This window comes from Phocoena sinus, chromosome 10 (assembly GCF_008692025.1).
Source record: "Phocoena sinus isolate mPhoSin1 chromosome 10, mPhoSin1.pri, whole genome shotgun sequence".
NCBI lineage: Eukaryota > Metazoa > Chordata > Mammalia > Artiodactyla > Phocoenidae > Phocoena > Phocoena sinus.
In genome coordinates this window covers 62862308-62886019 of record NC_045772.1, presented here as the reverse complement: position 1 = coordinate 62886019, position 23712 = coordinate 62862308, and the positions used below count along the sequence as shown (strand labels likewise).

The window sequence follows — 23712 nt, the reverse complement described above, 5'->3', positions numbered from 1 at the left end:
TGACTTATTTTTTTAACAACAGTTTTGAGATATAGTTCATATATCATAACATTTACCTACAGTACACAATTCAGTGGTTTTCAGTATATTCAGAGTTGTGTGACCACCATCACAATCTATTTTTAAAGCACTTTTCATCACCCCCTAAAAAGACTTTGTACCCATTAACAGTCACTCCCTATTTCCCCGCCCCCACTGTCTCGCAGCCCTAGGCAACCACCTTCTGTCTCTAAAGATTTGCCTATTCTGGACATTTCACATAAATGGAATCACACAATATGTGGTCTTTTGTGACAGGCTTATTTCATTTAGCATGTTTTTGAGGTTTATCTATGATGTAGCATGTATCAGTTCTTCATTTCTTTTTATGGCCAAATAATATTCCATTGACTCATATATCACATTTTATTTCTCCATTCATCGAATGATGGATGTCTGGGTTGTTTCCACTTGTTGGCTATTGTGAATAAAGATGCTATGGGGCTTCCCTGGTGGCGCAGTGGTTAAGAGTCCGCCTGCCAATGCAGGGGACACGGGTTCGAGCCCTGGTCTGGGAAGATCCCACATGCCGCGGAGCAACCAAGCCTGTGCACCACAACTACTGAGCCTGTGAGCCACAACTACTGAAGCCCGCGCACCGAGAGCCCATGCTCTGCAACAAGAGAAGCCACTGCGATGAGAAGCCTGCGCACTGCAACGAAGAGTAGCCCCCGCTCGCCATAACTAGAGAAAGCCCGCTCACCATAACTAGAGAAAGCCTGCGCGCAGCAACAAAGACCCAACGAAGCCAAAAATAAAATTAAATTAAAAATAAATAAATTTATTTAAAAAAAAAAAAGATGCTATGAACATTTGTGAACAAGTTTTTGTGTAGACATATGTTTTCAATCCAAGTGATTTTTGAAGACAGTACTTTGACTGTATTCCCTTGACAAAAAGAACTATAAAAAATATTTCATAGGCTTGTTTTTCACAGAGGTATGGGTTAGAAATTCTGAAACTACTTTTTTTGTCTAGAATAAAGCAGATGAATATACTGAGGATAGTGGGAGTCAGGTCTCTCACAGTCAGGAAAAGAAATCACAAATATGAAAAGGGGAAGACTGGAATGAACACTGTGGAATTGGACTGAAACTGAAGATATTACTATGAATTCATGGTTTTGATAAAGCTTTATAGGAATAAAAACATAGAGAGATATAAATCCTAACTCTGTTAAGAGGACCTAAAAGTAATGACACTCCAGTAACAATGAGAAGCTCTAGTTCCCAAAACTTGGTTTCTAAGTATCATTCTCCACTAAAATGAATCAGGACTCCTTGAAGAAATGGCTGATTTCAGGGCTAGGGGAGAAAAATTACACGTTCAGCCTGGAACAGCGTGCTACACCAGGATTTAAAGAAGTGTTTGAAGAATGATAGTGTCATGTCAATAGGACATAGGAGAGCCAGCTTGAAGGGGCTCCCACTAGCCAAATCTAGGACAATTTGGCCATCAAAATAAATTAATTATGGTATGAATTATAAGCTACTGAATAAAATGGAAATTCATGAGTCCAAACTGATATAAATAAATGAATAATTAAACAGGGAAGGAGGGAAAGCGATTTCTTATAGAATACCAATTGAAAAATATAAAAGGAATGATGGATTTTGGAAATTACCATTTGGCAAACATAATATTAATTGATCCAGGCAAGGATCATCACTGTGTGCTGAAATTAATGGGTAAAAATCTGATAAATAACAGCATATTTATATAATATTAAAGTATCTCGGGCTTCCCTGGTGGCGCAGTGGTTGGGAGTCTGCCTGCCGATGCAGGGGATGTGGGTTCGTGCCCCGGTCCGGGAGGATCCCACATGCCGCGGAGCAGCTGGGCCCGTGAGCCATGGCCGCTGGGCCTGTGCGTCCGGAGCCTGTGCTCCGCGGCGGGAGAGGCCACAGCAGTGAGAGGCCCGCGTATCACAAAAAAAAAAAAAAAAAAAAAAAGTATCTCCTCACAAAATACTTATTAATTATAAAGGTAAAAAATAGTAACGTTACAGTGGGGAAACAGGCAGACACCACCTTAAACCAAGTGATCAAAGCAGTGGTGTGCTAGAGCCAACTTCACACCAACTCAGAAGAGTCACATCTCTTCCCAATTTTGCATGCAGTGACTATACAACAGTAGCTTGAAATAGACCAGGGTGGGAGTATTTATACCATAGAAATCGGCAAATATTACCAACAAGGGGTTTTTTCCCCTGCAGATCCAGTTGTTAGACATCTATCAGCAGAATATCGAATAAAAGTTACTAGCACCACACAAGCTGACTTTATGTGCCTCCTGATATTACAAGCCAAGAAGACACAACATCACTTCTGTGATATTCTGCCAAAAATGCATAGCCTCAATCTAATGATGAGAAAGCATCAGATAAAACTTAAAGTTAGAGACATCCTGCAAAATAACTGGCCTGCATTGGCAACGTATCAGGTCATGAAAGACAAAAGACAACTGTGATGGTTAATTTTGTGCGACAACTTAGCTGGGCTAAGGGATGCCGGAAAAGCTGGTAAAACATTTTTTCTGGACGGGTTTGTGAGGGTATTTTCAGATGATTAGCATTTGAATTGATAGGCTGAATAAAGATCACCCTCACTGATGCGGGTTAGCACCATCCAACCCATGGAGGGCCTGAGTAAAACAAAAAGGCAGAATAAGGGTGAATTTGCTCTCTGCCTGAGCTGCTGGGACATTTACCTTTTCCAGCCCTCAGACATCAGTGCTCCTACTTCTCGGGCCTTCGGACTTGGACAGGGACTTAGACCATTGCCAGCTTGCAGGTGGCAGATCCTGGGACTTCTCTGTCCCCATTACCACGTGAACCAATTCCTGCAATAAATCTCCTCATACATATGTATATAGGCATATCTTCGATCAGGTATACATATATACATATATGTATGTGTATATATATATATATATATCCTATCAATTCTGTTTCTCTGGAGAACCTTGAGTAATACACCGACTAAGGAAACGTTCCAGATTAAAGGACACTAAAGAGACTTGACAACCAAATGCAATATGTAATCTTGATTGGATCCTAGACCAGAAAAAAAATTCTTTTTTGCTATTAAGGATTATTGGGACCACTGGTGAACTATGAATAAAATCTTTAGATTATAGTATTATAGCAATGTTAATCTCCTGATTTTGCTCATTGTACTATGGTTATGTAAGAGAATTCCCCAGATGCACACAACGTATATAGGGGTATAGGCCTATCGGTGCAGCCTTCTCTCAGGTGGTTCATATAAAGGAAGGAAGGAAGGAAGAAATCGTATCTAGAGAGAAAGGATAAAGCAAATGTGGCGCAATGTTAACAAAGGGGTATCTAAGTGTCGGATACACATTTTTGGGGTACTATTCTGGGAACTTTTCTGTAAATCTAAAATTATTTAATAATTAAATGTTACAAGGAAAAAGCATGAACGCTACCTGGTCCTCTGCCGTCATCCTGAGGTCTCTGTGGCTGCAGTCAGACGGAGGCGGTGAGTCCGAACTTCTCCGAGGCCTCAAGGGGTTCAAGGGTGCACCTTCACAACAGCAGCGAAGGGGTCGTCCACCACCACCCGCCGGGAAATCCAAATCAGCCTCAACCTCCGCGCGCAGGCGCAGGGCAGCAGCTCGCTCGGCGTCTTCCCGTGCCGGCCCGCCCTGCCCTCGGATTGGCCGGGGACGCTGTGACATCACGTCCTTCCCGGTAGGGCGCGCGTGCAGCTCTAGGCTCCCGTGGAGCCGCCAGGTGCGACGGTCTGGCGGGCAGGCGAGCTGGTGCAGGCTCGCGGCGTCTCAGTCCCGGATCCCGGCCACAGTGGGCGCCCCGCTGGCAAGCGCACTAAAACACCACAAGAATCTTGGCCTCATAAGGCTAACCCCCACTCCCACCTACAAACCCAGTGTTGTAACCCTGCACCAACTTTCCCTTCAGTTTCAGGCCCAGGAGTTGGGTAGCGGGATTCAAAGCCACAGGGGGAAGTTGGGAGCGTCCTTGTGAAGGGAGAAGGAAAGGCATCTTCTTCAAAAGCCTAACGTTTCCTTGAATATTATCTCGGAAAGCCTCTTGTTTGTGGTCCAGGTACTGCTACCAGTGAGTTTCCAGCCTGGGCTATGGCCAATACCAGCCGGCCGCGCCCCCTTGGTGAGGGGAGGGTTCTGGGCTTTCCCATTATCAATTAGCTGGAAATTGCACGTAAACGTGTCCTGGCCTAACAAAGCCTGTTCTGATCTATGGCTTCCAGCTGAACGAACACCAGGAAACAGGCTGCAGGTGGTGGAGTACGCCAAAGGTATTGTGCTTCTTCCACTTACCGGCCTACATTTTCTGATGAAAGCTGATTTGTAGAATGAAGCCTCCATATTTGAATTTTGAGGGTTGAAAAGAGAGGGTTGCACGGATAACAAACTGAGGTACTGCCAGACCATGTTGATTGTGATTATAGTTGCTCTTGCTAGTTTCCTCATTCATTCTGTGCAGACAAGGAAGACTATTTCCATTGTCTAACATAGCATCTGGTACGTGGTAGGTGCTTTATAATGCCCTACACATTCTGCAGAACTGGAGTGATCATTCTCCCATCACCTGTAAATCTGGAGGTATTTTTGCCTATGTTGGCACTGCCGTCATTCTTTAAAACTATATTTTATGAAAGAAACTCTGTGTTCTTACTGTTTGCGGAAGTTCTGAGGTTCCCAATGATTTCAAATGCCAAGCAGTGAAAGGGGACTGAATAACACACTTATGATCTGTGTTTTTACTCTGTATTCGTGGAATCTGATCATCATTTACCTCTCTTTGTATATTTTTCTTTCCTCCACCCCTAAACAAAATGAAAGGACTCCACAATGCAAAGGGTGAAGGAAAGATAACTGTTTATTTCAGTTGAGCAGACAAGCATGTCAAGCAAATGAAGACAGAAGAACACATAAGAGTATATTGGGAGACGGAAACAGATTCTTTTTGATTATCCCCTACTGTTACTAGAGAGAAAAAATGTCTTCAGATAACCAGTGGTCAGCAGATGAGGACGAAGGCCTGTTATCCCGACTGATCAGGAAATCTAGAGATTCCCCCTTTGTCCCTGTAGGTAAGTACAAGCCTTGACTGGATACTGTGAAGCTGTTTCTAATAAAACAATAATGCCTTACCCAGTATCTTTGAGTATTGAAATCGTTTATATAATTAAATGTTTCCAGATAATTGGAGCTAACCCTTTCTATGCATGAATGAGTTACACTTTCAACACAGTTTCTAGTGTATGGCAAATCCTCAGTAAATATTAACTCTTATTATTATGAAGCATCAATTTTTTATTCTGTTTAATCCATTTTCATTAGCAGTCTATCGAAAATTACTAGTTCCCAGCCAATCTAAATAGGATTGATTGAATGGACTGTAACTTTTCTGTAATGACTCAGAATCAGCAGGTGCAGTATCAGTTTATTATTATACAGAGCCTATTAGAGACTCTTGAGATGTATCTAGACGGTCCTCAACTTACAACTTTTTGACTTTAAGATGATGAGAAAGCAATTCGCATTCAACAGAAACCATACTTTGAACTTTGATCTTTTCCTGGCCTAGCAATATGTAGTATGATACTTACTCTCTTATGATGCTGGGCAGTGGCAGCTCCCAGTCAGCCTCGCCATCATGAAGGTAAACAACCACTCTGTACCCGACCATCCTGTTTTTCACTTTCAGTACAATATTCAATAAATTACATGAGATATTCAACACTGTATTATAAAATAGGCTTTGTGTTAGATGATTTTGCCTAACTACAGGCTAATGTAAGTATTCCAAGCACATTTAAAGTAGGCTAGGCTAAGCTATAATGTTCAATAGGTGAGGTGTATTAAATGAATTTTTGACTTACAGTATTTTCAACGTATGATGGGTTTTTCAAGGTGTAACCCTGTCATGAGTTGAGGAAGATTTACATGTCTCTTTGTTCTCTAATCAACTCCAAACTTTACTTTTTGTGTGTGTGTGTGTGTGTGTGTGGTACGCAGGCCTCTCACTGTTGTGGCCTCTCCCGTTGCGGAGCACAGGCTCCGGACGCGCAGGCTCAGCGGCGACAGCTCACGGGCTCAGCTGCTCCGCGGCATGTGGGATCTTCCCGGACCGGGGCACGAACCCGTGTCCCCTGCATCGGCAGGCGGACTCTCAACCACTGCGCCACCAGGGAAGCCCTCAACTCCAAACTTTAAGTTCTTGTGTCGATGCTTATAGACTTTTCTGTTTCTTCCATTACCGTTGGGTACCATCAGAAACTTCTGCTTCTAATGTTCTGTGGTGTCAGAAGCTAGATACCCACGCTTAAAAGAACCATGAGTCGGGCTTCCCTGGTGGCGCAGTGGTTGAGAGTCCGCCTACCGATGCAGGGGACACGGGTTCGTGCCCCGGTCCGGGAAGATCCCACATGCCGCGGAGCGGCTGGGCCCGTGAGCCGTGGCCGCTGAGCCTGCGCGTCCGGAGCCTGTGCTCCGCAACGGGAGAGGCCACAACAGTGAGAGGCCCGCGTACAGAAAAAAAAAAAAAAAAAAAAAAGAACCATGAGTCAATTCAGAGGAAAGAAGCTCTGAATCAAAGCCTGGGCCTACCTGTACACTTGACAGCATGAACTTTGTGGTGTTCATGCTCTGTATAGCTTGTTGCTGGCTTCCTGATGTGTTCCAGATGCTGAGGTTGATGGTTAAGTAAACTCCAGGTTAAAGAAGTATTATTCTAATTATACCTGGAGTCTTAGCCTCTTTATCCTTTCCCAACACATATTTGATATGTTTACATTTTAAACAAATACTATATGTATGTGGACTTAAAAATAAAAACCCACAAAATCTAAGCACCAATATTATGTTTTAAAATCTAAGCTTTCTCTTCTTTCTCTTTCGGATGCTTTAGCTGCCCTAGGCATTATTATTTAATACTTCAGCCATGCCTCTTTCCTTGTGCTTTCTTTGTCTGGAAACTATTAAAATAACTTATTTAAATCAGATGTACATACAGGGAACTATACTCAATATCCTGTTGTAAACCATAATGGAAAACAGTATGAAAAAGAATATATATATATTATAACTGAATCACTTTGCTGTACAGCAGAAATTAACACAACACTGTAAAACAAATATACTTCAATAAAAGTGTTTTAAAAATATATATACAAATCAGATGTACATAACTTTGTGATTAATTCCACAAAAGCCTCTAAAGAAGTATAAGTCATATGTTTCCATTAAATACCACTACAAATCTAGCAACTTTATGTGTCATTATTCACATATCAAAAAGAATCAAAATTTTATAGTAATATTCTGTGTTTGAAAGTTCCACTTAATTTGATTAAGGCTTGTAATGGCACAAGAAATGGAGGCAGATCATTTTGTAGTGATTTATTCCTCTTCTTTAGCATTTTTAACTAACAAAACAATTCAAGGACTCAGTGCCACTTGAGCAGATCACTGTAATGAACAGAGATTAATCACTGTGCCTGTTGGAAATTAAATTGTTTTTCCAGAGACATTTAGCGTGATTAAAGTAGAAAGATAAAAAAGTGTTTCCAGCTAAATTCAGTTATATTCAAACTACAGAGACATCGTATGGAAAACAGTAAAGGTGCTGACTTTAATCTCTAAAAGAAACAAAACAAATTTCAGTTAGAACAGAGTATTGATTTGATAAGGGAAGAGAGCCAAGTTTCTGCTAGAAAAATATCTGATCAAATTTGTATATATATTATTGAATAGTTTGTTAACTATTGTTTTATTAAGAATATCTCCTAAGTATTTTCTGCTGCAGGACAGAGTATCCTGTCAATAATTTACAGAACATTTTAATTTGTTGTCTTAACTTCTGTCATTATAATTTATTCATATTGTTTAAAATCTTATGAATACTGCTAAGGTCTGTGTGTACATTATATGTATTTAAACTCTGTGTTGATAGATTATTTGTTTTTGCTTCTTTCACGTAACATTTCATAGTACATTTCTGTATATTAGTACTTCCTATACTTGTAATTTTTTAATAGCTATGGTAGTTTTCCCTCTGTTTGGGCCATTTGGTTTTAGTTTTTCCTCATACATAACGTAGCCACAAACATCTTTGTGTCAACTTCTTGACTTTTCTTTTGCTTACTTCCTTGGAGTATGTCCCCAAAGTAGAATTTCCAGGGCAGGAAGCATGTTCAGTTTAATGTCACTTATGTCTCCAGAGTTCTTTCCAGAAAGATTTAGCTAAACTTACAGAGCTTTCAGCATTGTACCTGTTTCTCAATGTACCTGCCATTGTCGTTTTAACTGTTGTTTTTTGCTGTTTTTATGTTTGTCATATTTCAATTTCACTTATTACTAATCAGCCTACAAAATATACATATAAATGTGATTATTTACTCTGATTCTTATTTCCACTTATTAAGTATACTCTGAGAGAATAAATATATCCTCACCCACCCACAGAGTCAAACATGTGCCCATAGTTAATCAAAACTTGCTATCGTCCATAAACATCAATTGCATTTCTGTATACTAACAACAAACATATGGAAACTGAAATTAAAGACATAAGACCATTTACAGTCGCTCTGAAGAAATGAAATGATTAGGTATAAGCTTAACAAAACATGTACAGAATCTGTATGCTGAAAAAATACAAAATGCTAATGAAAGAAATCAAAGAAGAACTAAATAAATGTAGAGACTATTGTGTTCGTGGATTGTAAGACTCAATAAAAGTGTCAACTCTCCCCAGACTCATCTGTGGGTTTACTGTAATTCCTATCAAAATCCCGGCAATGTTTTTTTGTAGACAGAAACCAACTTATTCTAAAATTTATATAAAGGCAAAAGTTCTAGAATGGCTAAGACTACCTCTTTTAAGAAAAAGTATTAAGTAGGGCTTCCCTGGTGGTGCAGTGGTTAAGAATCCGCCTGCCAATGCAGGGGACACAGGTTCGAGCCCTGGTCCGGGAAGATCCCACATGCCGTGGAGCAACTAAGTTTGTGCACCACAACTACTGAGACTGCGTTCTGGAGCCTGCGAGCCACAGCTACTGAGATGGCGTGCTACGACTACTGAAGCCCAGGCGCCTAGAGCCCACGCTCCACAACAAGAGAAGCCACTGCAATGAGAAGCCTGCACACCACAACGAAGAGTAGCCCCCACTCACCACAACTAGAGAAAGTCCGCACACAGCAACGAAGACCCAATGCAGCCAAAAATAAATAAATTTAATAAATTTTTTTTTAAAAAGGCAGTTGATCTCAAGGATGGATACCTTTAATAATAATTTTTTAAAAAGTATTAAGTGGGGGCTTCCCTGGTGGCGCAGTGGTTGAGAGTCCGCCTGCCAATGCAGGGGACGCGGGTTTGTGCCCCGGTCCGGGAAGATCCCACATGCCGCGGAGCGGCTGGGCCCGTGGGCCATGGCCACTGAGCCTGCGCGTCCGGAGCCTGTGCTCCGCAACGGGAGAGGCCACAACAGTGAGAGGCCCTTGTACCACAAAAAAAAAAAAAAAAAAGTATTAAGTGGAAGGAATCACTCCTACCAGATACTAAGGCTTAATATATAGAGTAATCAACAGTGTGGTATTGATGAAGGGATAGATGCATAAATCAATAGGATAGAAGAGAGATCCCCCAAAATAGAGCCACACTTTTATTATGCAAAAGTTTCCTTTACTCTTATGTCAAAATATAGCATTTTTGTCCTTTTCACTTTTTTTTAAGTCTACCTTACCCCCTTTTAGATGTTATAAATATGCTGTTCTATTTTCTTCTAGATTTTGTTGATATTTTTATTTTCATATTTAATTCTAACCCATCCAGACTTTTTTTGTAGGGTCTGGTGTAAGATACAAATCCAAGTTAGTTCAAATAGTTTTTCCCTTATCTGTTACTTGGTTATCTTGATTTGTCATGGGTTAAGTTCTCACAGTATTTCAAATCGCTTTCTAGAATTTTCCCTATTCAGTTGATTCCTATTCAGTTTTCTGTTTTAGAGTGAATTACACAGAATCTTGGTTGTCCCAGCAGTATATTCACCCCTTGACATATGTAGTGAATACAGAAATATTCGTATGGGCTTCTGGAATTTTCTAGAATCACAGTTCTTCCCAGAGTCACATACTTCTCATGCAAATATTCAGACCTTTTACCTCTCATTAAAATTTAATATCTCATTTTCACAGAAGAGTAAAGTTTCTTTCACTTTACTAGATTTACTCCTTATTTAGTAACAGGTAGAGAGGAATAAAGCCAAACACCCAAAAGCTATGAATGCTGAGATTTTGGTTGGTTCACTCACTGGTTAAGTGACTTGCCCCAAATAAAAGGCTTGCAGCCTATAAATCTGAAGCCATGCCTCAGGAAAATTAGAAGTTACTAGACAAGTTACTATAGTATACAATTCAGGTTTTTCTGGGAAGAGTCAAAACTGCAAATATTGAATCCATGAGTGAAGTATCCTTTGGTATCTTGCCTGCTTAATCTTCCAGGTACTGATCCCTTGCACAGTCTTTTATTCAATTCTCTAAGCTCTTGGGAATTTTAGCCTGCTATTTCTATAATCCCTACTTTTTTAATTCACAGGGATAGCAGGCTTTACGACTGTGGGGTCCTATGGTCTTTACAAGTTAAAATACAGAAGAGATCAGAGAATGTCCATTCATCTTATTCACACGAGAGTTGCTGCCCAAGGATTTGTTGTAAGAGCTGTGACTCTAGGTAACCTGCTTAATTTGTATCTTGTGTTCAGTTGTCTTTGAGAGTATTTTTATTTATTCATCCATTCACGAATATTGGGTCAAGATGATGTAATGGAGGAGGAAGGATAAGAAAGACAGTGATCTTCACTTGGTTGAGGTTGCTGCCCAGTTATAGGCTTAATCTCTTGGTATTTTAAGCACTGAAAAAAAAAAAAACTCAGTAGGCAAAAGGTACAGACTTCTAGTTATAAAATAAATGAGTCATGGGGATGTAATGTACAGCGTGGTGACTATAGTCAATAATACCGTATTGCATATTTGAAAGTTGCTACGAGGGTAGATCTTAAAAGTTCTCATCACAAGAAAAAAATCCTGTATATATGGTAATAGATGTTAACTAGGCTTATTGTGATCATTTCACAATACATACAAATATAGAACCATTATGTTGTACAACATAAATTCAAATTGTATGTGAATTATACTTCAATCTAAAAAAAGAAAAACCCAGTGGAGAACTAGGTTATAGTTTCTGTTATCCTCTACAGTGAAAGGCGCAGTGAATAGTTTATACCCTGTATAACTCAGCTATTCCAAGCCTGAGCAATAGGTAATTTTTTATTAGTCTATAAATTAAGCAGTATTTACACAGTCAAATCCAAAGAGTGGGTGTCAAATTATCTGGTTGATTCAGGTTATATCAACAGCTAAATCATTTAGTTCTAACAAGGAGTCTACTTTGGGACCTAAATTACCTAAAATTTTTGTCTACATTAATGAGAACAAGTCACAATGTTCTTAGCTCCCCTTCATGCTGTGCAAAGTAGAATCAGCCTGAGTAGGTCTAGGATTATGGGATGATGGGTGTGGGGCTTGCCTATAGGGAGTTATATGGTAATTATCTTTTTACTATGAGCTGTGATATGTGAGTCGTGAACAAAATACAAGAAACTTTACTACGAAGTAACAGGCCTCATTTTCATCATTCAGAAAACACTTATGAGCATGAGCTATGTGCAAGGCACTGTGCTGGTCTAGAGATACAGCAGTGAAACTAACTCTCTACCCTCAACTAGTTTAATCTCCTTAGGGAGAGAGATCAAGAGCAGGAGAAGACAATATAAAGTCAGAGGTACTACAATAAGATTAACACAGGTTGCTATGGAAGCACAAGCACAAAGGAGAGGCATTTAACTAGGGCTGAGAGTCCAGGGAGGCTTCTCTAAGGATGCAAACCATGGGATGAGCCAAGAATGTAGAGGAATTAACTAAGCAGAGAAGGAGCTCAGGATTCTAGGCAGAGGGAAAAAAACAAAGGCACAGAAGCATGGCATGTTAGTGGAACTCGGCACAGTTTGGTATGGTAGGTGAATCAATCAGTGTTTGATGAGACTGCAGAACTAGGAGTAGTGACATATAGTAAGAGATTTATTTTAGGTATTTGGACTTATGTAATTGTGAGGCTCTTTCTTATGTATCAGGATCTGGGACCTGAAGTGGGCAGAGCAAGCAGTTAGAAAAGGTAGATGAAAAGTGAGAGAAGCAAGAAAAGTCTGGAACCTGCAAGGTCTGGAATCCTTATGGATTTCTCACCATCTCTAAACCTCCAAATTTGATGATGGAGTGACATAGAAAAAGCCAATGCCCCTCATCCTGGAGCTAAACATGGACCTGGCCAAGGAGTCAGAGAAAGTGAAAGAGGAAATTCAGCAGGAGCCATGGTAGCTGCACTCCTGATTGCTGCCCCATGCCAACCAGGTGGGCCAGCAGATAAGCAAAACTATGCTGCAACAGTGCCTTCCCAGGTCAAAAGAATTTGGTTGCTGCTTTACTTCTACCTTCTAAGTCTCACGCAAAATGTCTCTTGTGCAATTTTTCAGGGAATGAAAGGAAAGGAATTCTGGAAAATCTAGTTATAGTTTCGCTAAGTTGATACATTACAAATCCGTCACTGTCTATCCCTTGTCAACCTGGCATCCATATACACCTCTTTTAATACACTTACCTTCAAATAAAGACAATGGCAAAATCAACCATCCCTTGTATAACCAAAAACATGCTAACTCTCTCCCAAAAGAGGATACAAAATCCCTTTGTCCATCTTTGGGTGATGTTGATTCATCTTTGAGCTGAGTCATATTCCCTTTTGATATCCTGTGACTTAAATCCTGAGATATAAAGTTAACTACTATTAACACTTCCTATATTAGATGGTGGGTAAATGGAAATGGCAAATAGAAAAAAAAATGGTGACTGTATACACAAGTGTATTCATATCAAAATAAGGGGGCTTCCCTGGTGGCGCAGTGGTTGAGAGTCCGCCTGCCGATGCAGGGGACACGGGTTTGTGCCCCGGTCCCGGAAGATCCCACATGCCGCGGAGCGGCTGCGCCCGTGAGCCATGGCCGCTGAGCCTGCGCGTCCGGAGCCTGTGCTCCACAACGGGAGAGGCCACAACAGTGAGAGGCCCGCGTACCGCAAAAAAAAATAATAATAATAAGGAAGAAATATTCATAACTATCACAGTCTTTGTTTCTGCAACTGGTCGGATGATCATGGCTCATATTATAACTATGTTTTTCCACGGGCCATTTCATCCACCCTTTGCCTTCCGAAAGCACCTTGGCTATTCATGGTTATTTGACTGGAGTGTTGACCCAAACATTCTTAAATGATCTGGGTCATTAATGATCCTTCCTGTACTGGGTATAATTTTCCACCTTCTTTAATCACATGACATGGGACTACTAAGAAAGGCCCCAGAAGGTATACATTCCAGACACACTCCTCCTTACCCTACCAGTATAGTAACAATTTACCCTTGATAGATCAAATCAATGTAATGGACTAATGTGATGTCTCGTGGAATAGAGAGATGATCCAGGTCCTGCAGACTAGATTGTGGCATAGGGCTGGAGAGTTCACACAGCCGTGAGACTGAACACTGAAAGTATACTGCTGGCCCTGCCAGATGAAAGCAATCTGCTTCTGATGGTCTCTACTAAAAGGTATATAGAAAAAAGCAATCAATCAGATTAATAGCTGCAAAACAAACAGCAAAAATTGTGTTGATTTGCTATAGCAATGAAACCACACCTGTACAGAAGCTGCAGTTAGACTGATCACCTAAGTTTATAGAAATCCATTATCATTCTCCAAGATCCATCTGTCTTCTGACCAAAGAGGCAAAATGAATGGAGATGTGGTAGGAATCACCACCCTGGCATCTTTAACGTCCTTGATGATGACACTAGTCTCTACAATCCCTCTGGGAATGCAGTATTGCTTTGGTAATAGAAGCATTTAGAATGGCTTACACTGCACTTTCCTGATGGCACAGTGTTAAGAATCGCCTGCCAATGCAGGGGACACGGGTTTGAGCCCTGGTCCGGGAAGATCTCACATGCTGCAGAGCAACTGAGCCCATGTGCCACAACTACTGAGGCCGTGTGCCGTACCTACTGAGCCCACATCCCACAACTACTGGGCCCACGTGCCACAACTACTGAAGTCCACATGCCTAGAGCCTGTGCTCGGCAACAAGAGAAGCCACCACAATGAGAAGCCCACTCGCTGCAACAAGAGAAAAGCCCGCACACAGCAATGAAAACCCAACACAGCCAAAAATAAGTTAATTAATTAATTTTTAAAAAACCAACAATGGCTTACACTTGGCTTTCCCTACCATAATAGCCCTTACTCCCCAGGTCAGGGAACCAATGTGAGGATTCTGATAGTTGCTGAGTATGTCTATTCCAATTACACATTCCATAACTGGGGAAATAACATAAGGTAAGTTCAGGGACCCACCAGACCAACTGTAAAATAGACCCACAGCAAAACTCCACTGACCTGACCATAAACTCCTAGTTCGACTGGTAGAACACACTAATTCTCCAGGCATTAGTATCAATTCAAAATCAATATTTAACAATGTCCCACAAATGTGATTATCTCCCCTTCCTCTTGCATAGGCACCCTGCTGAGTAGTCACAGGTGCCTTTGGGGAAGACTAGAAGGAGGATTTATAGTATTTGCATTTTTGGCTGTGAAACAGGGTCTTTCCTTAAGGAGATCTGACCTCTCGTTAATTCCAGGGACTTTGGGTCTATGAATTGACTCAAATTTGGGAACTGGTTGAGGGGCCATGGCTCTCTATTGTGATGATTCAAGTCAAACTTCCGTTCGCCAGACCTAGAGCTTTTCTGCTTACATGCTGCACACCGCTTTCAACTCTAGGTACAACATGATCAATTAGCCAAAATGCCAAAGATCTTTGTGGCTTAGACTATATTGATTACTGCTTAGGCTTTGCTGCCCATTACAGTAATCATGCTTTCCTTGTCTTTGTCAATTAAAAGCTGCCGCTTGACCCCTGCCACCCCACAATCCCATCATCCCTACTGAACTCAGGGAGCCCAGAAATTCCTACTGTCATTTCTGGCTTACAGGAAATCATTACCATAGACCTCTTCAAGGAGGGCAGGGCTGCCTTCAAAAATGTACTTCTCACAGCTCTGCAGAAGGAAGGAGATATATTTAGGGGGTGAGTGAGCAGGATAAATCCAGTCTAACATTCCAATCTCCCTAAGCCTTTGGATACCTTCCTTTATGGCAAAGTTTCTCAATCTCAGCACTATTGACATTTTGGACTGGATTATTCTTTGTTGCGGAGGACTGTCCTGTGCATTACAGAATGTTCAGCAGCATCCCTGGCTTCTACCCACTAGAGGCCAATGGTACCCACCCGCGCTGTGAAAGCCAAACACGTCTCCAGTCATTGCCAGATTTCCCTGGGGAACAAAATTGCCCCAGTAAAGAAGAATCACTGCTGTACCATGGAAGTATACTAAGGAAGTTCTGGTATTTCAACTTCATTTAGTGGAGACTACTTTTTGGTCCAAGTTTCAGTCATTCTCAGACAGAGGGAAGGACTGTTTCTACTGGCAAAGGAGTCTCAGTAAGATATAGGGGCTCAAGGACCCAGTTTCACTGAAATCTGCTTATATGTCCCCATCCCAATTTTCAGAGTCCCACGCCTTCCAAAGCAGTGCTCTGAACTTTTTTTCTTTTTAAGTATTTATTTATTTGGCTGCGCCAGGTCTTAGTTGTAGCACGAGGGATCTTTGTTGCGACATGCAGGGTCTTTTTTAGTTGCGGCATGCAGGCTCTAGTTCCCTGACAAGGGATCGAACCCCTGCCCCCTGCTGTAGGAGTGTGGAGTCTTAACCACTGGACCACCAGGGAAGTCCCCAATGCCCTAAACTTTAACGTAAGAGGTGTTATGAGTTTGGGAATTTAATTTGTGTTGTGATTAGTCACTCACAGGATTAGCCCCTGTGTACATTTTTTGAAAATACCAGTCTCAAGGCTACAGGAGTTAAGAGTTTCTTTTTAGAAAGTCATAAAGCTTTCAGGTCCCTCACAAGACCTTGAGCTAGGAATTTAAAGCCATGAGCCCATCATATAGTTTTCCCAAGTTCTCCAGCACACTTAAAAGTTACTAACCTTATTATACTCCTTATTTCCACTAAATGTTCTATGACAATGAATACTTGATCACCCAAAGCCTTGCTTTCTATAGGCACCTGATTAAGGGTATCTGCAAGGTGATAATTTTTTTAATGTTTTGCTACCACATGCCATGGACTGCTAGCATACTCTCTGCCACTGGAGGGGAAAAAAAAAAAGCCCATTAATACCTTTAAATATAATCAGATCAGAGAACCAACTCCAGATAACCCAGAACCAATGCTCAGAGTATGTTCCTCTGGAAGCTTCCAATACCAAATTCTGGATCCGTCAGGTTCAATCAGAGAAGGAAAACTACTAGCAGTGATATATAAAAAGGGATTTATTATAGAGATATGACCTTAAGCAATTTGGGGAGCTGGCTAAACAGTTCATGTTAGGTTGTTGGTTATATTTCTAATGCTGGCACCTGAAGGTAACAAGGCAGCAATTGGGAAAGAAAACTAAACTAGAATCTGCAAGGGTGAGCTGGAACCCACAAAGACAAATGGAAACTTGAGTCCGAGTCTTGCTGACTCCAACCTTGATCATGGCATGACCTTTAGGAAAAGCTGGCACCCTCTATCATGGAGCTAATCCACACCTGGCCCAGGAGCCAGAAAAGCTAATGGAGGAGATCCAGAAGGAGCTGAAGGATTTGTGGGCCTGACTGCTGCCCATCAACAGCAAGGTGAGCCAGCAGATAAACAACAACATACACACGCTGTAATAGCACCTGGTGCTCTGCACCAAGCCTTCCAAGTGCAAAAAGAATTTGGCAGCTCCTGCTTCAACTTTCACCTTCAAATCTCAAGTAAAATGTCTCTCATGGCCAAGCTAACCTGGAACTATGCAGGGAAGGGAATTCTGGAAAACACAGTAACAGCTTAGTTAAACTGATATAAAATAAATCCCCCAATAGATTTATATGGTTGCTAGTTGGGAGTAAAAAGATGAAGTGAGCCAGTGAAGGGTTTAAACAGGGGAGTAACAGTCAGAACAGCATCTAAAAGATGCCTGCTGGGAGACTTCCCTGGCGGTCCAGTGGTTAAGACTCCACGCCTCCAATCCAGGGGGTGTGGGTTCGATCCCTGGTTGTGGAACTAAGGTCCCACATGCCACTCGGCCAAAAAAAAAAGATGCCTGCTGTACAGAAAGATCAGAAACAGGCAATATGAAACTGTTTGTTTAGGGATACTAAACAGACTGTCACACTATAAAGGCAAGGAAAACTCTTACCATAAAATTCAGGACAGTGGTTACCTATGAAAAAGGGAGGGGAATATGATCAGAAAGGGAAACCTGGAGGCTTCCAGGATGCCTGTAATATTCTACTTCTTGACCCATAATTACAGGTGTTCATTCTACAACTATCTGTTAATCTGGTCATTTAAGCTTTATGAACTATTTTCCATGCATATTTATATCACCATGAAGAAAGTGTTAAGAGGAAAAGGAAAATGATTAGAGATGATTTGCAAAGGAAGGGAGAAAAAAGGCAGAAGCCAATTAGATGATGAATTGGATATGAATTAAGGCAGTGGCAATGGCAACAGAGAGGAGATGGATTCTAGAAATACTGAGGACTCAGCAACTAAGTGATTGGGAAAAGGAAGGAAGGAAGAATCAAGGATGACTCCTAGGTTTCTGGTCTGGGCAACCAGATGAAAGGTTTGCCTTTCACACATAAAAAGAATGAAGAAGGGGCTTCCCTGGTGGCGCAGTGGTTGAGAGTCCGCCTGCCAATGCAAGGGTGACGGGCTCGTGCCCCGGTCCGGGAGGATCTCACATGCTACGGAGCAGCTGGGCCCGTGAGCCGTGGCCGCTGAGCCTGCGCGTCCGGAGCCTGTGCTCCACAACGGGAGAGGCCGCAACAGTGAGAGGCCCGTGTACCACAAAAAAAAAAAAAAAAAAAAGAATGAAGAAGAAAGAACAGGTTTGGTGAGAGGATGAGTACATATTGGATAAAACAATAATAACATACAATGAGTGCTTATGATGTATAAGTCACTCTGCTTTATATATCATTATCTCATTTAATCTTAATACCTACTTGGACACCACCTGGTGTATTGCAGGACAACTCAATACTGATGTCAACCACGTGGAGCTCACATCAGATGCCCCAGGTTTAAGGATATGGTTCCCGAAAACACCGCCCTTCTTTCAGACACTGCCATTGGGGTTTCCCAGACCACCTGCACTTCTGACCAACTGGCTACAAATTCAAGGTTTCCCAAGACTTCCTCAGGTTTGATATTTCACTAGAAGAACTTATAGTACTTAGGGAAGCACCATACTCACAATTACAGTTTCATTATAAAGTATACAAATCAGGACCAAACAGACACATAGGGTAAGGTGTGGGAGGGTCCCAAACTCAAAATCTCGCCCTGTGGAAAAATATATATATATATCGCCCTGTGGAATTGGTGCATGTCACCCTCCCAGCACATCCGTGTGTTTACCAACCAAGAAACTCCACTGAGCTTCAGTGTCCAGAGTTTTCACTGGGGCTTCATTATGTAGGCATGATTGACTGAATCACTGGCCACATGACTGAACTCAATCTCCAGTCCTACTCCCCTCCCTGAAAGTCTAATCACATGGCTGGTCTTCTGGCATGACTAGCCACATCCTGAAGCTACCTAGGAGCCCACCATGAGTCACCTAATTAGCATGAATTCAGGTATGACTCAAGGGGCTCATGACCAGACAAAGTCTTTATTAAACGACAATACTCAATGAGGTAGGTACTGTTATTATCTGTTTTACAGATAAGGAAACTTAGGCTTAGAGAGGAAAGGTTACCTGTTCACAGTAACATGGGCAATCTATTCCAGAGCCTGAACTCTTAATTTTATATTATACTGACTAAGATGCCTATGGAAGATGTCTCTAAATTACAGTACGCATACCCTAGTTGATGTATAAGGAGGTCCATGGGGACGTGGGAAGAAAATATTTTTATCTTAAAAACAAAAAAGCAGGACTTCCCTGGCAGTCCAGTGGTTAAGACTCCATACTCCCAATGCAGGGGGCATGGGTTCAATCCCTGGTCGAGGAACTAAGATCCCACATGCATGCCGCACCGCATAGCCTAAAAAACCCAAAAACAAAAAAAGCTTTACCAGGATACAGACTGATCGTAGTACATTTACATGGTTTCTAAATAAATGTGCATTTTGAAGGGCATGCTCAACATATTCGCTTATATACAATTTTAAAGTTTTGGAGGCCATAACTATGGGATATGGAAATGTCACATACAATATAATCTATACATGGGTCTCACATTCAGAAGAGAGATCTAACTTGCTTACCAGTGAAGCAACAGGTGTGAATGAGGTGAGAAAAGGGTTGGGATCAGAACTCCAGGGAACACCAACATTTAAGAGGTAGGCAAGAGGTTAATAATTATTTGTGCAGATATCTAATTTGCTATCTAACTGAGATGAGAACTAACTTACCCTTTAGGCTCTGTGCACTTTTTGTAGGTATTAACAGGAGGTGTCAGAAATAAAGCTGAAGGAAAATGAAGTAAAGGTTTAGTTCAGACAATCTACTAGATAGCTGATGCCTTGACAATTGATATGGATGGAGAGAGTGGTGACTTGTAGTTTAAATCTGTGACTCCCTAACTTGCTTTATTTGTTTGTTTGGTTTTTATAAATTTATTTATTTATTTTTGGCTGCCTTGGGTCTTTGTTGTTGCGTGCAGGCTTTCTCTAGTTGCGGCGAGTGGGGGCTGCTCTTTGTTGTGGCACATGGGCTTCTCATTGCAGTGGCTTCTCATTGCGAAGCACGGGATCTAGGTGCGCGGGCTTCAGTAGTTGTGGCACGCGGGTTTCAGTAGTTGTGTCGCGCAGGCTCTAGAGCGCAGGCTCAGTAGTTGTGGCACATGGGCTTAGGTTGCTCCGTGATGTGGGATCTTCCCAGACCAGGGCTCAAGCCCGTGTCCCCTGCATTGGCAGGTGGATTCTTGACCACTGTGCCACCAGGGAAGCCCCCTAACTTGCTTTGGATATGAACATTTGCTGACATCCCTGGAATCCACTGAAGCAGCTCCTCTCTTCCTCAGGATATTTTCCCTGGCCACCTCCCCCTTTCTGCATGGCCCTAGGACCTCATCCTTGGGGAAGATGTACATTTACCTCATTTGCCTAAACATAGCTAATTCATCCACTGAACTGTAAATCCCTAGAAGCAGGGATTAGATCCATTCACCTTGCTTTTCTTCAGAATACTGAGTACTAGTAGACACTGAATAGATGTTTTCTAAGTTGAAGTGCCTATTTTTTTTATCTCAAGATCTAGCCAAATCTTCCCACTTTCCTTTCTCACCAATATTTTAAAATTCAAACTTTAGGGTGTCATTGTAATGTCATAAATTCAGATTTATACTGATCCCAAAGGGCTCTTAGATTTGTTTTTTGTTTTTTTTTCCTGGAGTCACTCATATGATCCAAGCCAAAAATTAGCAAGATAGAGGGCGTTTGTTTGTTTTTTAATTGTAGGTGGTTTTAGAAAAAATACAAGTGAAGAAATTCAGTGTTTGTTTCCCATGGATACTCTATTGATATACATCTTTTGGTTTCTAGGTGTTCTCTATTCTATGTATAAGGATTATATTAGACCTCAATCCTTCAATGTGTCCAAAAAATGAAGCTTCAGACAAGAAAAACAAGAAGCCTTCTGAAAACTATTTATTATGAAGAATTTTTAACATGTAGCAAATTATACTGCAGAAGTTTCAGCCGGAATTCTCATAGACTTCAGCTGTTTAAGAAGTTGATTTCCAAATCAACAATCAGAGTCAGCTCAAAAATATCCTTCTTGATGTCTTTCAAAGGCTAGGCCATGATTTTCTGACTTTTAAAATTTTTATTTTCTAGTTAGTGGCAGAAAATAATCTATATTACGCCAAATCAATCTGAAAATTAGGAGTTATATAGTGGCTACAGAAAAATTTTCTCTATCCATATTAAATGTGATGCTCTATTCACAGCTTAATTCTCCACAAACAGGGCAAGGTAATTAAGGCTTTCATAAACTCCTTTCTAGAATGGGCAAAAATTACATCAGAGGAGAATGGCCATGTTGTTATTTAAATCTGGTTCGCCACCATGCACCTCACTCTTACATAAAAACTTGACTATTTTACCACAAACGTAAAGGTCTTAACATTTAAATATTTGTGTATTCATTTTTATACTTGTTGAAAGTATATCTAGGAGTACAAAGGTAAATTGCTAAAAAAATCCCTTTTCCCTCAGATGGCAGTATTGAGGGAAAAAAGGATTTAGTCCAGAAGTGCCACTGCTAATCTGGTATGACACTGTAGAAAACACAAGAAACAAAGAAGATATTAAATGTTAAGTATACCCGTGGCATCAAACTCCTCTGTAATTGCCCTAGGGTTCTAAAAACTCAGCTAGACCTTGTTGAAGTCATAATTGCCATGGCTCAGATTTATTCCCTGACTCCAGGCCTGGGAAAGAAAACAAAACAAAACAAAAAAATACCCACTGAGATAAAATCAAGAATACACTGTAATATGATCTGTGGTGCTGATTTCCCCTTCCTTGATGCCTGTAGTGGAGGAATACTCTGACAGGAAGGTGAAGTCTAGTGTTTGGCAAGGGAAAGACACAGGAAGATCTGAAAATATATCCGCATTCTAGACATTACCCACTGTTCTGTGTATTATACACACTTTTCTCTACTGGCACAGGGTAATTATTTTAAAAGTTGCCATCTGTACCTATCATGAGGCTCTTCTAGTGCCACCAACAAGTACACGTTTCAGTCAACACTGTCCTCCATAGAAAATAGGCAAGGAGGGACTTCCCTGGTGGCACAGTGGTTAAGAATCCACCTGCCATTGCAGGGAACACGGGTTCGAGCCCTAGTCCGGGAAGATCCCACATGCTGTGGAGCAACTAAGCCCGTGTGCCACAACTACTGAACCTCTGCTCTAGAGCCTGGAAGCCACAACTACTGAGCCTGTGAGCCACAACTACTGAAGCCCACGTGCCTAGAGCTGGTGCTCTGCAACAAGAGAAAACACCGCAATGTGAAGCCCGCACACTGCAACGAAGAGTAGCCCCGACTCGCTGCAGCTAAGAAAGCCCACGTGCAGCAACAAAGACCCAGTGCAGCCAAAAATAAATTAATTAATTAAAAAAAAATAGGCAAGGAAAGAATCCAACTACTTTATTCTACTAGGGTAAATATTCCAGCAGTTGGCTCTAATATGTTCCATGAAAGTCAGAAAAATTTAAGATGTCTGGAATAGAAATGTCATCCTTCATGTTGATTACACAATGAAAAGATACTTCTAATCAGGCTACCAGAAAGATCCCACTCTCCCAATATATGCTCAGCAGTAAAAATAGATTAACTGAACTGTTTAATCAGAAATGGGCTTTTCTCACAAAACCCAAGAGATTCCAGAATTTTGTCATAATCTTACTCTGAAAGTACTAAAGTAATATATTTATTGCTTGAAAAAAGCGATGAAAAATATTTATTAAGAGTATTATGGGACTTCCCTGGTGGCGCAGTGGTTGAGAGTCCGCCTGCCGATGCAGGGGACACAGGTTCGTTACCGGTCCGGGAAGATCCCACATGCCGCGGAGCAGCTGGTCCCGTGAGCCATGGCCACTGAGCCTGCGCGTCCGGAGCCTGTGCTCCGCGACGGGAGAGGCCACAAAAGTGAGAGGCCCGCGTACCACAAAAAAAAAAACAAAAAAAAGAGTATTATGCATGAGAGCTCACAAATTATGTTTAAATTAAAATGTAAAATCTTGTATGGAGAAAAGTTAAGTATGCAGGATGCCCATTTACCCACATTAGCCTGGGTAAAGATGGGAGGCTGTTGCAGGAGGACCTTATAAACAGATAAAATACAGTACCTGAATTTGCACAATACTTCTGGGGCAAAGGTTTGGTGGCTTAATATCATAATGTTTCAAACTGAGAAGGCTATTTTCATCGTCTGCTGTAACCTCTGCCTCACTGACTAAACTATTTCATGTGCCTGGATATGCTCTGACTGCCTTTTATATTAAGCCAACACCCAGGTAGGTAGCAGCAGCTGCTCAGTAACAATTATTAAATTGCATTTTTCTAACATTCTGGGTATACACTGTCAGAGCATCCTTTTAAAAAACTGACTCCACAGTGTTAAACCCCAGGAACTGAGTGAGTATATGCATCTAGGTTAATCTTAAGATTGAATATATTGGGATTTCCCTGGCGATCCAGAGGTTAAGACTCCACACTTAAAACTGCAGGGGGCGAGGGTTCAATCCCTGGTTGGGGAGCTAAGATCCCACATGCTGCACAGCACGGCCAAAAAAAAAAAGATTGAATATATTAATATCTATATAAGCACATAACATAGAAATCCAGATTTGTAAATCATAAATTAAAGAA

The 23712-nt window shown here is 41.3% G+C and overlaps 1 protein-coding gene across 1 annotated transcript; it reads left to right on the top strand.

Moving 5' to 3' along the window:
* The first annotated feature begins 2279 nt into the window (after nt 1–2279).
* Nucleotides 2280–22172, top strand: HIGD1C (HIG1 hypoxia inducible domain family member 1C). Its single transcript, XM_032645602.1, has 3 exons — nt 2280–5138; nt 10646–10780; nt 20874–22172. Exons 1-3 carry the CDS (start codon nt 5045–5047, stop codon nt 20936–20938), a joined length of 294 nt encoding a protein of 97 aa, XP_032501493.1. The 5' UTR covers nt 2280–5044; the 3' UTR covers nt 20939–22172.
* Nucleotides 22173–23712: the final 1540 nt, after the last annotated feature.

What these genes read in the sequence shown, in the direction of transcription:
- HIGD1C (XM_032645602.1), top strand. Translation starts at nt 5,045, where the DNA reads ATGTCTTCAGATAACCAGTGGTCAGCAGATGAGGACGAAGGCCTGTTA. An exon ending in TTCCCCCTTTGTCCCTGTAG is followed by an intron (nt 5,139 to 10,645) that starts GTAAGTACAAGC and finishes TTTAATTCACAG; the next exon opens with GGATAGCAGGCTTTACGACT. An exon ending in TGTAAGAGCTGTGACTCTAG is followed by an intron (nt 10,781 to 20,873) that starts GTAACCTGCTTA and finishes TTTGGTTTCTAG; the next exon opens with GTGTTCTCTATTCTATGTAT.